Source organism: Platalea leucorodia, assembly GCF_965183815.1.
Source record: "Platalea leucorodia genome assembly, contig: HAP1_HAP1_SCAFFOLD_457, whole genome shotgun sequence".
NCBI classification, from domain to species: Eukaryota; Metazoa; Chordata; class Aves; order Pelecaniformes; family Threskiornithidae; genus Platalea; species Platalea leucorodia.
The window spans coordinates 5,359-20,628 of NW_028121133.1; the positions used below are offsets into that span (position 1 = coordinate 5,359).

A 15,270-nucleotide genomic window follows, 5' to 3' on the forward strand; every position below is an offset into this window, starting at 1 on the left:
CCGCGGCAGGAAGCGGCGCCCGGCGCGTGCGCAACGCCCCCTCCCTCCCCCCGCCCCGCGCGGGGGCCCCGCCCACCCGCCGCCATTTTGAGGCGGTCCGGCGGCCGGGCGCCGCCATCTTGAGAAGGGTCAGGGCGGCGCCATCTTGTGAGGGGCGGCCGGGGCCGCCATTTTGTCAGGAGCAGCCCGCCATCTTGAGGAGGGAAAAGGGGGGGGGGGTAAGGATTTGGGGGTCCCGGGGGGGGATTTTGGGTGCCCTGGGTGCTGGGGGAGGGGTCCTGGGTGCCCCATGGGGGGATTAGGTTGCCCTGGGGGGGATTTGGGTGCCCCATAGGGGACCTTGGGTGCCCTGGGGGGTATTTTGGGTGCCCCATAGGGGGATTTGGTTGCCCTGGGGGGGATTTGGGTGCCCCATGGGGGGAACTTGGGTGCCCTGGGGGGGATTTGGGTGCCCCATAGGGGGATTTGGGTGCCCTGGGGGGACTTGGGTGCCCCATAGGGGGATTTGGTTGCCCCATGGGGAATTTGGGTGCCCCATGGGGGAACTTGGGTGCCCTGGGGGGTATTTGGGTGCCCCATAGGGGGATTTGGTTGCCCCATGGGGAATTTGGGTGCCCCATAGGGGGAATTGGGTGCCCCATGGAGGGGAATTTGGGTGCCCCATGGGGGGACTTGGGTGCCCTGGGGGGGATTTGGGTGCCCCATAGGGGGATTTGGTTGCCCGGGGGGATTTGGGTGCCCCATGGGGGGGGTTGGTTGCCCCATGGGGAATTTGGGTGCCCCATGGGGGGACTTGGGTGCCCCATAGAGGGATTTTGGTTGCCCCATGGGGAATTTGGGTGCCCCATAGGGGGAATTGGGTGCCCTGGGGGGACTTGGGTGCCCCATAGGGGGAACTGGGTGCCCCATAGGTGGATTTGGTTGGCCCCATAGGGGAACTGGGTGCCCTGGGGGGGGATTTGGTTGCCCCATGGGGAATTTGGGTGCCCCCGGGGTGGGGGTGGGGGAGCCGGGTGCTGGTGGGTGCCCTCCCCTCCCCCCGGGGCGGCCGGGCCCCACGGATTTTTGCTGACGGAGCCGCTCCTGCCCCACCTTCGCCCCACGGCGGAGCCGCCCGGGCCCGGCCTTGGGCGTGGGGCGAGGAACCCCCGCGGCCCAGCCCCACGCCCGCCCCCACGGCGGCCCCACACCGTGGCGTGATGTGGGGCTGGGCCCCACGGCGGCCCCATGGCTGCCCCACACCTGGGCGATGTGGGGCTGAGCCCCATAGAGGCCCCACGGCGGCCCCACACCGTGGCGTGATGTGGGGCTGGGCCCCACGGCGGGCCCCATGGTGGCCCCACACCTGGGCGATGTGGGGCTGGGCCCCACGGCGGCCCCACGGCATGGGGAGATGGGGCTGAGCCCCATAGAGGCCCCACGGCGGCCCCACACCATGGCGTGATGTGGGGCTGGGCCCCACGGCATGGGGAGATGGGGCTGAGCCCCATAGAGGCCCCACGGCGGCCCCACCACCTGGGTGATGTGGGGCTGGGCCCCACAGCAGACCCACACCAAGGGGGTGATGTGGGGCGAGGGACCCCCCCCACCCAGCCCCATGGCTGCCCCACACATTGGGGTTCTGTGGGGCCAGGGACCCCCCCACCCAGCCCCACCACCTGCCCCACACATGGGGGGTGATGTGGGGGCTGAACATGGGATCCTCGCCCCACACCTGCCCCACACATTGGGGTTCTGTGGGGCGAGGGACCCCATACTGGGCCCCATGGCTGCCCCACACATTGGGCTTATGTGGGGCAAGGGACCCCATACTGGGCCCCATGGCTGCCCCACACATTGGGGGTTCTGTGGGGCGATGTGGGGCCAGGGACCCCTGTGTCCAGCCCCATGGCTGCCCCACACATTGGGGCTTATATGGGGGCGATGGACCCCCCCCCCCCCACCCAGCCCCACACCTGCCCCACACATGGGGGGTGATGTGGGGCTGAACATGGGATCCCTCGCCCCACACCTGCCCCACACATTGGGGGTTCTGTGGGGCGAGGGACCCCACACCTGCCCCACACCTGCCCCACACCTGCCCCACACATTGGGGTTCTGTGGGGCGAGGGACCCCCCACCCCAGCCCCACACCTGCCCCACACCTGCCCCACACATCGGGGTTCTGTGGGGCGATGTGGGGCGGGGGGCCCCTCCCCCCATCCCCTCCCCCACCCCCGGCGGCGTGGGCGAACCCGTCGGTCGGCTTGCGGCGCCCCGCCCTGCCCCACCCCCACCCCCACCCCCACCCCCGCCCCATTTAAGGGGTTCCCAGGCCGTGGGGCGCCAGGTTGGGGGGCTCGGCTCCGCCATGGCCTCCCCCGCCCTCGCCTCCTTCCTCTCCCCCTCCTCCTCCTCCTCTGCGCCCCACGGCTCGGGGCCCGCGGCTGCGAGCGGCCCCACGGCGACGGCCGAGCAGGTAGGAGCTGGGGGGGGCCTGCCCCACATCTTGGGGTTCCCCCCCCCCCCCAGCCCCACATCTGTGGGGCCCAGATGTTGGGGTCCCCCCTGCCCCACATATGGGGTCCCCCCCGCCCCACATCTTGGGGTCCCCCTCGCCCCACATTCTATGGGGCCCAGATATTGGGGTCCCCCCCCATGCCATGGGGCCCAGATGTTGGGGTCCCCCTGCCCCACATCTTGGGGTCCCCCTTGCCCCCCACATTCTATGGGGCTCAGATGTTGGGGTCCTCCTGCCCCAACATCTTGGGGTCCCCCCCGCCCCGCATCTTGGGGTCCCCCTCGCCCCCACATTCTATGGGGCCCAGATATTGGGGTCCCCCCGCCCCACATATGGGGTCCCCCCTGCCCCACATATTGGGGTCCCCCTGCCCCACATCTGTGGGGCCCAGATATTGGGGTCCCCCCCATGCCATGGGGCCCAGATGTTGGGGTCCCCCCTGCCCCACATCTTGGGGTCCCCCTCACCCCCCACATTCTATGGGGCTCAGATGTTGGGGTCCTCCTGCCCCACATCTTGGGGTCCCCCCCCGCCCCGCATCTTGGGGTCCCCCTCGCCCCCACATTCTATGGGGCCCAGATATTGGGGTCCCCCCCGCCCCACATATGGGGTCCCCCCTGCCCCACATATTGGGGTCCCCCTCACCCCCCACATTCTATGGGGCTCAGATGTTGGGGTCCCCCTGCCCCACATATGGGGGGTCCCCTTGCCCCACATCTTGGGGTCCCCCTTGCCCCCCACATTCTATGGGGCCCAGATGTTGGGGTCCCCCCGCCCCACATCTTGGGGTCCCCTTGCCCCACATCTTGGGGTCCCCCTGCCCCCCATTCTATGGGGCCCAGAAGTTGGGGTCCCCCCCGCCCCACATCTGTGGGGCCCGGATGTTGGGGTCCCCCCGCCCCACATCTTGGGGTCCCCTTGCCCCCACATCTTGGGGTCCCCCTGCCCCACATATGGGGGTCCCCCTGCCCCCCATTCTATGGGGCCCCAGAAGTTGGGGTCCCCCCCGCCCCACATCTGTGGGCCCCGGATGTTGGGGTGCCCCCCACCCTGGGTGGGGGATGGGAGCGGGGTCACCTGAGGACAGCGGGGGCGGGGGTGGGGCTTTGGGGGGGCCCCAGGACCCTGGGGGGGGGGGGCGTGGGGGTGGGGGTGGGGGTGGGGGGTCCCCCCCTCACCCCTCTGCTCTCCCCTCCCCCCAGCGGAGCAGCCCCCGGTGACGCGGGCGGAGCTGGGTGAGCGCGGGGGTCCCGAGGGCCCCCCTCCCCCCCCCGGTGTCCCCCCACCCCACCCCCCCCATCCCCCACCCCCCCATGTCCCCCCATCCCCCCACCCCCCCCAGTGCCCCCCCCCCCCCGATGGCCCCAGGGGCCCCCATCCCCCCCCCCCCCATTTGTCCCCGTGTCCCCAGTGCGTCCCCACGTCCCTGACGCGTCCCCATCCCCCCCCGTCTCCATGTCCCCTCTGACCCCCCCGTGTCCCCCCGTGTCCCCACGTCCCCCCATGTCCCCATCCCCCCATGTCCCCATGTCCCCCCATGTCCCCATCCCCCCATGTCCCCATGTCCCCCCATGTCCCCTCTGATGCCCCCCGTGTCCCCTTGTGTCCCCACGTCCCCATGTCCCCAAGTCTCCATGTCCCCTCGTGTCCCCCTGTGTCCCCATGTCCCCATGTCCCCTCTGATGCCCCGGTGTCCCTGTGTCCCTGACGCGTCCCCATGTCCTCATGTCCCCTTGTGTCCCCTCGTATCCCCGTGTCCCCCCACGTCCCCATGTCCCCCATGTCCCCTCTGATGCCCCCCGTGTCCCCTTGTGTCCCCATGTCCCCATGTCCCCTCTGATGCCCCGGTGTCCCTGTGTCCCTGACGCGTCCCCATGTCCTCATGTCCCCTTGTGTCCCCTCGTATCCCCGTGTCCCCCCACGTCCCCATGTCCCCCATGTCCCCATGTCCCCTCTGATGCCCCCCATGTCCCCCTGTGTCCCCCTGTCCCCCCATGTCCCCTCGTGTCCCCGTGTCCCCCCGTGTCCCCATGTCCCCACGTCCCCGTGTCCCCCCGCCCCCCCCCGTGTCCCCATGTCCCCCCATGTCCCCACGTCCCCGTGTCCCCATGTCCCCCCGTGTCCCCATGTCCCCTCGTGTCCCCATGTCCCCCCATGTCCCCATGTCCCCCCCATGTCCCCATGTCCCCCCGTGTCCCCATGTCCCCACGTCCCCTCATGTCCCCATGTCCCCCCGTGTCCCCCCGCCCCCCCATGTCCCCACGTCCCCGTGTCCCCCCGTCCCCCCGTGTCCCCCCGTGTCCCCTCGTGTCCCCATGTCCCCCCGTGTCCCCATGTCCCCATGTCCCCATGTCCCCCCGTGTCCCCATGTCCCCTCATGTCCCCATGTCCCCCCGTGTCCCCATGTCCCCCCGCCCCCCCATGTCCCCACGTCCCCGTGTCCCCCCGTCCCCCCGTGTCCCCCCGTGTCCCCTCGTGTCCCCATGTCCCCCCGTGTCCCCATGTCCCCTCGTGTCCCCATGTCCCCATGTCCCCTGTCCCCCCGTGTCCCCATGTCCCCCCGTGTCCCCATGTCCCCTCGTGTCCCCATGTCCCCCCGTGTCCCCATGTCCCCCCGCCCCCCCGTGTCCCCATGTCCCCCCGTGTCCCCATGTCCCCACGTCCCCTCATGTCCCCGTGTCCCCCCGTGTCCCCCCGCCCCCCCATGTCCCCACGTCCCCGTGTCCCCCCGTCCCCCCGTGTCCCCCCGTGTCCCCTCGTGTCCCCATGTCCCCCCGTGTCCCCATGTCCCCTCGTGTCCCCATGTCCCCCCATGTCCCCTGTCCCCCCCATGTCCCCGTGTCCCCCCGTGTCCCCATGTCCCCTCGTGTCCCCATGTCCCCCCATGTCCCCTGTCCCCCCCATGTCCCCATGTCCCCCCGTGTCCCCCCGTCCCCCCGTGTCCCCCCCCGCCCCCCCGCCCCCCCTGACGCCCCCTCCCCCCAGCCTGCGGCCGCCCGCGGCCCGCGGGGCGCCCGCGCAACGTGGGGGGCGAGGACGCGGGGGCGGGGGAGTGGCCGTGGCAGGGCAGCCTCCTGCGCCGGGGGGGCCACGTCTGCGGGGCCTCGCTGGTGGCCCCCCAGTGGGTCCTGACCGCCGCCCACTGCTTCCAGGCGTGAGTCGGGGGCGGGGGAGGGGGGGCACCCGTCGGGGGTGGGGGGTGGGGTGGGGGGACCAGTCGGGGGGCGGGGGGTGGGGTGGGGGCACCAGTTATGGGGTGGGGTGGGGGGAGCAGTTATGGGGTGGGGGAGGGGGTGGGGGGACCAGTTGGGGGGTGGGGGGTGGGGTGGTGGGACCAGTTGGGGGGTGGGGGAGGGGGTGGGGGCACCAGTTGGGGGGTGGGGGAGGGGGTGGTGGGACCAGTTGTGGAGTGGGGGGTGGGGTGGGGAGAGCAGTTATGGGGTGGGGGGTGGGGTGGGGGGACCAGTTATGGGGTGGGGGGTGGGGTGGGGGGACCAGTTAGGGGGTGTGGGGCAGGGGACGGGGTGGTGGCACCAGTTGGGGGGCAGGGGAGGGGGTGGGGGCACCAGTTGGGGGGCGGGGGGACCAGTTGGGGGGTGGGGGAGGGGGTGGTGGGACCAGTTGTGGAGTGGGGGGGTGGGGTGGGGAGAGCAGTTATGGGGTGGGGGAGGGGGTGGGGGGACCAGTTGGGGGGTGGGGGGTGGGGTGGGGGGACCAGTTGTGGGGGGTGGGGCAGGGGACGGGGTGGTGGGACCAGTTGGGGGGCAGGGGAGGGGGTGGGGGGACCAGTTGGGGGGTGGTGGGACCAGTTGGGGGGTGGGGGGTGGGGTGGGGGCACCAGTTGGGGGGTGGTGGGACCAGTTGGGGGGCGGGGGAGGGGGTGGGGGGGACCAGTTATGGGGGGTGGGGTGGGGTGGGGAACCAATGGTGGCCAAAGGCACCCAACGGTAGCCAAAGGCACCCAACGGTAGCCAAGGGCACCCAAGGGTAGCCAAGGGGACCCAAGGGTGGCCAAGGGGACCCAACGGTGGCCAAAGGCACCCAAGGGTGGCCAAGGGGACCCAAGGGTGGCCAAGGGGACCCAACGGTAGCCAAAGGCACCCAAGGGTGGCCAAGGGGACCCAAGGGTGGCCAAAGGCACCCAACGGTGGCCAAAGGGACCCAACGGTGGCCAAGGGCACCCAAGGGTGGCCAAAGGGACCCAAGGGTGGCCAAGGGGACCCAAGGGTGGCCAAGGGCACCCAATGGTAGCCAAGGGCACCCAACGGTAGCCAAGGGGACCCAAGGGTGGCCAAGGGCACCCAAGGGTAGCCAAGGGGACCCAAGGGTGGCCAAGGGGACCCAACGGTGGCCAAAGGCACCCAACGGTGGCCAAGGGGACCCAAGGGTGGCCAAGGGGACCCAAGGGTGGCCAAAGGCACCCAAGGGTGGCCAAGGGGACCCAAGGGTGGCCAAGGGGACCCAACGGTAGCCAAAGGCACCCAAGGGTGGCCAAGGGGACCCAAGGGTGGCCAAGGGGACCCAAGGGTGGCCAAGGGGACCCAACGGTAGCCAAAGGCACCCAACGGTGGCCAAGGGGACCCAAGGGTGGCCAAGGGGACCCAAGGGTGGCCAAGGGCACCCAACGGTGGCCAAAGGCACCCAACGGTAGCCAAGGGCACCCAAGGGTAGCCAAGGGGACCCAAGGGTGGCCAAGGGGACCCAAGGGTGGCCAAGGGGACCCAAGGGTGGCCCGTCGCCCGCAGGAGCCGGGACCCCCAGGAATACGCGGTGCTGCTGGGGGGTGCAGGAGCTCTCGGGGCCCCCAGGCCCGGGCGTGGTCGTGCCCTTGGGTCGGCTCCTCCCCCTCCCCCACCCCAGCTACGCCGGCGAGGCCACCAGCGGGGACATCGCGCTGGCCCAGCTGGCCCGGCCCGTCGCCTTCTCCGACGCCGTCCTGCCCGTCTGCCTCCCCACCCCCGCCCTCCGCTTCCCCCCCGGCACCCGCTGCGTCACCACCGGCTGGGGGGACATCCAGGAGGGAGGTGAGGCGGCGGCGGGGGCGGGGCCACCCGGGGGGGCGAGGGGAGCCAATGGGAAGCCAACCATGGCCAAGGGGAGCCAATGGGGGGTGAGGGGAGCCAATGGGGGCGAGGGGAGCCAATGGGGGCGAGGGGAGCCAATGGGAAGCCAACCATGGCCAAGGGGAGCCAATGGGGGCGAGGGGAGCCAATGGGAACCCAACCATGGCCAATGGCACCCAATGGCACCCAATGGGACCCAACCATGGCCAAGGGGAGCCAATGGGGGCGAGGGGAGCCAATGGGGGTTGAGGGGAGCCAATGGGAACCCAACCATGGCCAAAGGGACCCAACGGCACCCAACGATGGCCAAGGGGGCCCAATGGCACCCAACGGCACCCAGTGGCACCCAACGGCACCCAACGATGGCCAAGGGGGCCCAATGGCACCCAACGGCACCCAACCATGGCCAATGGCACCCAACGGCACCCAACCACGGCCAAAGGGACCCAACGGCACCCAACCATGGCCAATGGCACCCAATAGCACCCAACCCTGGCCAAGGGGGCCCAATGGCACCCAACGGCACCCAACCATGGCCAATGGCACCCAATGGCACCCAACCATGGCCATTGGCACCCAATGGCACCCAACCACGGCCAATGGCACCCAATAGCACCCAACCCTGGCCAAGGGGGCCCAATGGCACCCAACGGCACCCAACCATGGCCAAGGGGGCCCAATGGCACCCAACGGCACCCAACCATGGCCAAGGGGACCCAATGGCACCCAACCATGGCCAATGGCACCCAATAGCACCCAACCCTGGCCAAGGGGGCCCAATGGCACCCAATGGCACCCAACGACAGCCAAAGGGACCCAACGGCACCCAACCATGGCCAATGGCACCCAATGGCACCCAACCACGGCCAATGGCACCCAATAGCACCCAACCCTGGCCAAGGGGGCCCAATGGCACCCAACCACGGCCAATGGCACCCAATGGCACCCAACCACGGCCAAAGGGACCCAACGGCACCCAACCATGGCCAAGGGGAGCCAACCCCGGCCAAGAGCACCCAAGGGTGGGCCCCGGCACCCCCCGACGGCGCCCTTCGTGCCGCAGAGGACCTCCCCTCGCCCCGGCGCCTTCAGAAGCTGGAGGTGCCCATCATGGCGCAGGAGACCTGCCGCCGCCTCTACGCCATCGACATGGGCCGGGCTCTGCCGCCGCGCCGCATCCGCGCCGACATGCTCTGCGCCGGCTACGCCGAGGGCCGGAAGGACACGTGCAAGGTGAGGGCGCCGGCGCTTCCGGCGCCGCGGCGCCGGCTCCTTCCCGCCGCGGCATCGATATCAGGGCCGCGGCATGAGCTCCCCTTCCCGCCACGGCACCGATACCGGCGATGCGGCACGAGCTCCCCTTCCCGCCGCGGTGTCGATACCGGCGATGCGGCACGAGCTCCCCTTCCCGCCGCCGTGCCGATACCGGGGCCGCGGCACGAGCTCCCCTTCCCGCCGCGGCACCGATATCGGCGATGCGGCACGAGCTCCCCTTCCCGCCGCCGCGCCGATACCGGCGATGCGGCACGAGCTCTCCTTCCCGCCGCCGTGCCGATACCGGGGCCGCGGCACGAGCTCCCCTTCCCGCCGCCGCGCCGATACCGGCGATGTGGCACGAGCTCCCCTTCCCGCCGCGGCACCGATATCGGCGATGCAGCACGAGCTCCCCTTCCCGCCGCCGCGCCGATACCGGCGATGCGGCGCCGGGTCTCCTTCCCGCCACGGCGCCGCTTTCGGTGCCGCGGTGCCGCTTTCGGCGCCGCATCGCCAGCCCTCCTTCCCGCCACGGCGCCGATATCGGCGCCGCGACGCCGGCCCTCCTCCCCGCCATGACGCCGCCGTCGGCGCCGCGGCGCCGGCCCTCCTCCCCGGCAGGGCGACTCGGGCGGCCCCCTGGTTTGCCGCGCCGGCGGGCGCTGGGTCCTGGCCGGCATCGTCAGCTGGGGCGAAGGCTGCGCCGTCCCCAACCGCCCCGGCGTCTACACCCGCGTCAGCTCCTACGCCGCCTGGATCGGCCCCCGCGCCCCCGGCGTCGCCTTCGTCCCCCCCGCCCCCGCCGACGCCGCCGACGCCGCCGCCGCCATCGCCGCCGCCGCCCCGCGCCGCGCTGACCTCAGCGGCGCCCTCCTCGCCGCCCTCCTCGCCCTCGCCGCCCCGCTCTGAGGCCGCCGGCCTCCCCCCCCCTCCCCCACCCCCCCGGCCCCTCCCCCCCCCGGCCCCTCCCGGGGGGGGGGGGGGGGGGGAGGGGCGGCTCGGAACCCTAGAGGGGACCCCAACATCTATAGGGGGACCCCGAAATCCATAGGGGGCCCCGAAATCCATAGGGGGCCCCCAAAATGCCGTAGGGGACCCCAACACCTATAGGGGACCCCGAAAAATCTATAGGGGACCCCGAAATCCTATGGGGACCCCGAAAATCTATAGGGGGCCCCAAAACCCTATAGGGGACCCCAACACCTATGGGGGACCCCGAAATCCTATGGGGACCCCGAAATCCATAGGGGGCCCCGAAAATCTATAGGGGACCCCAGAAATGCTATAGGGGACCCCACAATCCACAGGGGACCCCAACACCTATAGGGGACCCCGAAATCCTATGGGGACCCCGAAAATCTATAGGGGGCCCCACAATCCACAGGGGACCCCGAAAAATCTATAGGGGACCCCGAAACCCATAGGGGACCCCGAAAAATCTATAGGGGACCCCGAAATCCTATAGGGGACCTCGAAATCCTATAGGGACCCCGAAATCCATAGGGGTCCCCACAATCTATAGGGGTCCCCAAAACTCCACGGGGGACCCCAAAAAATCTATAGGGGACCCCAGAAATGCTATAGGGGACCCCACAATCCACAGGGGACCCCAGCATCTATAGGGGTCCCCAAAACTCCATGGGGGACCCCAAAACCCTATAGGGGACCCCAGCATCTATAGGGGTCCCCAAAAATGCCATAGGGGACCCCAAGACCCTATAGGGACCCCAAAACCCCATAGGGGACCCCAAAAATGCTATAGGGGACCCCCAAATCTTTACAGGGGCAATAAAACCCTATAGGGGACCCGAAATTCCCTATGGGGCACCCCCAAACCCTATAGGGAACCCCCAAACCCCTATAGGGACCCTGAAACCTTGCGGGGGGGGGCCTCAATACCCCATAGGGGACCCCTAAGCCCTATAGGGACCCCCCCAAACCCTATAGGGGACCCCAACACCCTATAGGGGACCCCTAAGCCCTATAGGGACCCCCCCAAACCCTATAGGGGACCCCAACACCCTATAGGGGACCCCAAGACCCTCTGGAGCATCCCCAACCCTATAGGGGAACCCCCAAACCCTATAGGGGACCCCCCCAGGCCCTATAGAGCATCCCCAACCCCATAGAGGACCCCCACACCCCATAGGGGACCCCAGACCCTATAGAGGGCCCCAAGACCCCTATAGGGAACCCCCAAGACCCTATAGGGGACCCCCAACCCCATTGGGGACCCCAACACCCCATAGGGGACCCCTAAGCCCTATAGGGGCCCCCCCGAACCCTATAGGGGACCCCCAGACCCTATAGGGACCCCCCTGAACCCCATAGGGGACCCCCAGAGCCTATAGGGCACCCCCAAGACCCCATAGGGGACCCCCAGAGCCCATAGGGGCCCCCAACCCCATAGGGGACCCCCCCCAGAGCCTATAGGGCACCCCCAAGACCCCATAGGGGCCCCCCACCCCCATAGGGGACCCCAAGACCCCTATAGGGACCCCCCCCCCCCATAGGGGACCCCCTCCGCCCCATAGGGACCCCCCCCCACCCTATAGAGACCCCCCCCGCCCCATAGGGGCCCCCCAACCCCATAGGGGCCCCCCACCCCCATAGGGGACCCCAAGACCTCTATAGGGACCCCCCCCCCACCCTATAGGGACCCCCCGCCCCATAGGGGCCCCCCCCCGCCCCCATAGGGGACCCCAAGACCCCTATAGGGCCCCCCCACCCCCATAGGGCCCCCCACCCCCATAGGGGACCCCAAGACCCCTATAGGGACCCCCCCCACCCTATAGGGCCCCCCCCGCCCCATAGGGGACCCCCACCCCCCTATAGGGACCCCCCCCACCCTATAGAGCCCCCCCACCCCCATAGGGGACCCCAAGACCCCTATAGGGACCCCCCCCACCCTATAGAGACACCCCCCACCCTATAGAGACCCCCCCCCCCCATAGGGCCCCCCCCCACCCCATAGGGGCGCCCCCCCCCCCCATTTCCCCCCAAAACGCCCCCCCCGGGTGGGGGAGGGGGAGCCCGCGCCCCTCCCCCCCGCCCCCCCCCCCCGAAAAAGGCGGGAAAATAAAGGATTTGGGGGGATTTGGGGGCGTTTTGTGGCGGGGGGGGGGGTGGGGGAGGGGGGGGCAGGGGATGCCGGGAAGGGGGGCGGGGCTGGCTCGCCATTGGCTGCCGGGGGAGGGGGCGGGGCCGGCGCGGCGGTTGGGCGGGAGCCGTTGGCGGGAGCCGGAGCCGGGACCCAACCGCGAGCGGGGACGACCCCCACCCCCCCCCCAATCACGTGACCCCCACCCCGGGACCCCCCCCCCCATCACGTGACAGCCCGGGACCACCCCTCCCCCCCCACAGGCGGGGTGTGGGGGAGGTGAGTGGGGAGCGGGGGGGGAGGGGCGATGGGGGGCGATGGGGGGGATGGGGGGGGAGGGGCGATGTGGGGCTGGGGGGGGAGGGGCGATGTGGGGCGATGGGGGGGGAGGGGTGATGTGGGGCGATGTGGGGGGGGGAGGGGTGATGTGGGGCGATGTGGGGGGGGAGGGGCGATGTGGGGCGATGGGGGGCTGGGGGGGGAGGGGTGATGTGGGGCTGGGGGGGGAGGGGCGATGTGGGGCGGCCCTGGATCTATGGGGCGGGAGCGGGCCGTGGGGCGATGTGGGGCTGGGGGGGGGGGATGTGGGGCTGGGGGGGGGAGGGGCGATGCGGGGCTGGGGGGGGGGGGGAATGTGGGGCTGGGGGGGGGGAGGGGCGATGTGGGGCTGGGGGGGTGATGTGGGGCGGGGGGCTATGGGGCAGGCCTGGATCTATGGGGTGGGAGTGGCTGTGGGGGCGATGTGGGGCTGGGGGGGGGGAGGGGGCGATGTGGGGCGGGGGGGCTATGGGGCAGCCGTGGATCTATGGGGCAGAGGCTCTGTGGGTCCACACGCCCCCCCCCCGCCCTTCCCCCATCCCTAACCCCTCCCCCCCCTTTTTTCCCCCCCCAGCCCCTCCCCCCGCCATGCCCCTCCCCCCCTGCCCCCCCTCCCCCCCTTTCCTCACCCCCCCTCCCCCCACCCCCCCGCCGCCCCCTCCCCCCCCGCAGCCTCAGCCGCCTCTCGGGCCGCCCCCCTCCCCCCGCCTGGACCCACGGCTTCGCCGAGGGGGGCGGGGGGGAGGGGCGGGGGGGGGAGGGGGAGGGGGGAGGGGCCGCCCCTCCCCCCCCCAGCCGCCTCTACGACCCCTCCCGCCCCCAGACCTTCTTCCGCCAGCGCTTCCAGGTCCTGGGGCGCCTGGGCCGCGGCTCCTTCGGGGAGGTCTACAAGGTAGGGGGGGAGGGGCGCCGTGGGGCGGCCCCATGGGGCGGGGCTGGGGGCCCACCCCCACGGGCCCGCCCCACACGTCTATGGGCCCGCCCCACATATCTATGGGTCCGCCCCACACTTCTATGGGTCCGCCCCACATATCTATGGGTCTGCCCCATGGCGCTATGGGTCTGCCCCACAAGTCTATGGGTCCGCCCCACACTTCTATGGGCCCGCCCCACACGTCTATGGGTCCGCCCCACACGTCTATGGGTCTGCCCCATGGCGCTATGGGTCTGCCCCACACTTCTATGGGCCCGCCCCACACGTCTATGGGTCTGCCCCACACATCTATGGGTCCGCCCCACGCCTATGGTCCCATCCCTCTGGTCCGCCCCACCCACCTCCAGCTCCCGCCCCACACATCTATGGGTCCCGCCCCACATCTACGGTCCCGTTCCCATCCCTATGGGTCCCTGTGCCCTCCCTCTGTGCCCACCCCCCCCACTTATGGGTCCGCCCCACCCACTTATGGCTCCCGCCCCACCCACTTATGGGTCTGCCCCACATCTATGGGTCCCACCCCACACATCTATGGGTCCCGCCCCACATCTACGGTCCCGTTCCCATCCCTACGGGTCCCTCTCCCATCCCCATGTGCCCGCCCCACCCACTTATGGGTCCGCCCCACCCACTTATGGGTCCGCCCCACACCTCTGGGTCCCGCCCCACACATCTCTGGTCCCACCCCACACATCTATGGGTCTGCCCCACATCTACGGTCCCGTTCCCATCCCTATGGGTCCCTGTGCCCTCCCTCTGTGCCCACCCCACCCACTTATGGGTCCGCCCCACATCTCTGGGTCCCGCCCCACATCTATGGTCCCATCCCCATCCCTACGGGTCCCTCTCCCGACCCATGTGCCCCGCCCCACCCACTTATGGGTCCCGCCCCACCCATCTATGGGCCCACCCCACCCACTTATGGGTCCGCCCCACATCTCTGGGTCCCACCCCACACATCTATGGGTCCCGCCCCACATCTACGGTCCCGTTCCCATCCCTACGGGTCCCTCTCCCATCCCCATGTGCCCGCCCCACCCACTTATGGCTCCTGCCCCACCCACTTATGGGTCCGCCCCACATCTCTGGGTCCCACCCCACACATCTATGGGTCCCGCCCCACATCTACGGTCCCGTTCCCATCCCTACGGGTCCCTCTCCCATCCCCATGTGCCCACCCCCCCCACTTATGGCTCCTGCCCCACCCACTTATGGGTCCGCCCCACATCTCTGGGTCCCGCCCCACACATCTATGGGTCCCGCCCCACATCTACGGTCCCGTTCCCATCCCTACAGGTCCCTCTCCCATCCCCATGTGTCCGCCCCACCCACTCATGGCTCCCGCCCCACCCACTTATGGGTCCGCCCCACACCTCTGGGTCCCGCCCCACACATCTCTGGGTCCCGCCCCACCCCCAGGTACGCAGCCGGGACGACGGCCGCCTCTACGCCATCAAACGAACCCTCCGCCCTTTCCGGGGTCCCCTCGATCGTCGTCGCAAGATGGCCGAACTCGTCAAGCACCAACGTGTGGGGCAGCACCCCCACTGCCTCCCCCTTCTATGGGGCTGGGAGGAACGAGGCCGCCTCTACCTCCAGACCCACCTCTGCCCCGCCGGCAGCTTACGGCAGATATGGGGCGAGCGGGGGGTCCCGGTCGCCCAATGGCGGCTGTGGGGCTACCTCTGGGACCTCCTCCTCGCCCTCCGCCATCTTCACGCCCGCCCCATAGCCACCTCGATCTCAAACCCGCCAACGTCCTCCTGACCCCCGGCGGTTGCCGATTGGCCGATTTCGCCTCGCGGTAACGCCGGGGGAAACGGCGCCGGCGGCGGATGAAAATGGCGGCGGGACCCCCGTTACGCCGCCCCCGAGGTTTTTGGGGGGTCGGCGGCGGGGCCCCCCGCCGACATTTTCAGCCTGGGGTTGACCATCTTGGAGTTGGGGGTCGGGCGCCGGCTGCCGGAGGCGGGGGAGGGCTGGCAGGAGCTGCGACTTATGGGGCTGCCCCACGGCGCGGCGGCAGGTAGGCTATGGGGCAGCGGGGCGTCGTCCGCCCCACATCTTCCTCCCCGCCCCGTTCTCCCCCCCACACCTTCCT

The 15,270-nt window shown here is 70.8% G+C and overlaps 2 protein-coding genes across 2 annotated transcripts; both read left to right on the forward strand.

The window, feature by feature from the left end:
• Positions 1 to 2,350: 2,350 nt before the first annotated feature.
• Positions 2,351 to 9,726, forward strand: LOC309604195 (serine protease 33-like; the record flags this gene model as incomplete). The annotated part of the gene is given in 8 exon segments (XM_082339126.1): positions 2,351 to 2,458; positions 2,512 to 2,521; positions 3,703 to 3,735; positions 5,486 to 5,654; positions 7,246 to 7,279; positions 7,281 to 7,524; positions 8,627 to 8,796; positions 9,439 to 9,726. Coding segments are annotated over 8 exon segments (1,056 nt in total).
• Positions 9,727 to 9,899: 173 nt separating this feature from the next.
• Positions 9,900 to 14,977, forward strand: PKMYT1 (protein kinase, membrane associated tyrosine/threonine 1; the record flags this gene model as incomplete). Its single annotated transcript, XM_082339127.1, is given in 4 exon segments — positions 9,900 to 9,904; positions 12,908 to 13,127; positions 14,589 to 14,898; positions 14,901 to 14,977. Coding segments are annotated over 4 exon segments (612 nt in total).
• Between the last annotated feature and the right edge of the window lie 293 nt (positions 14,978 to 15,270).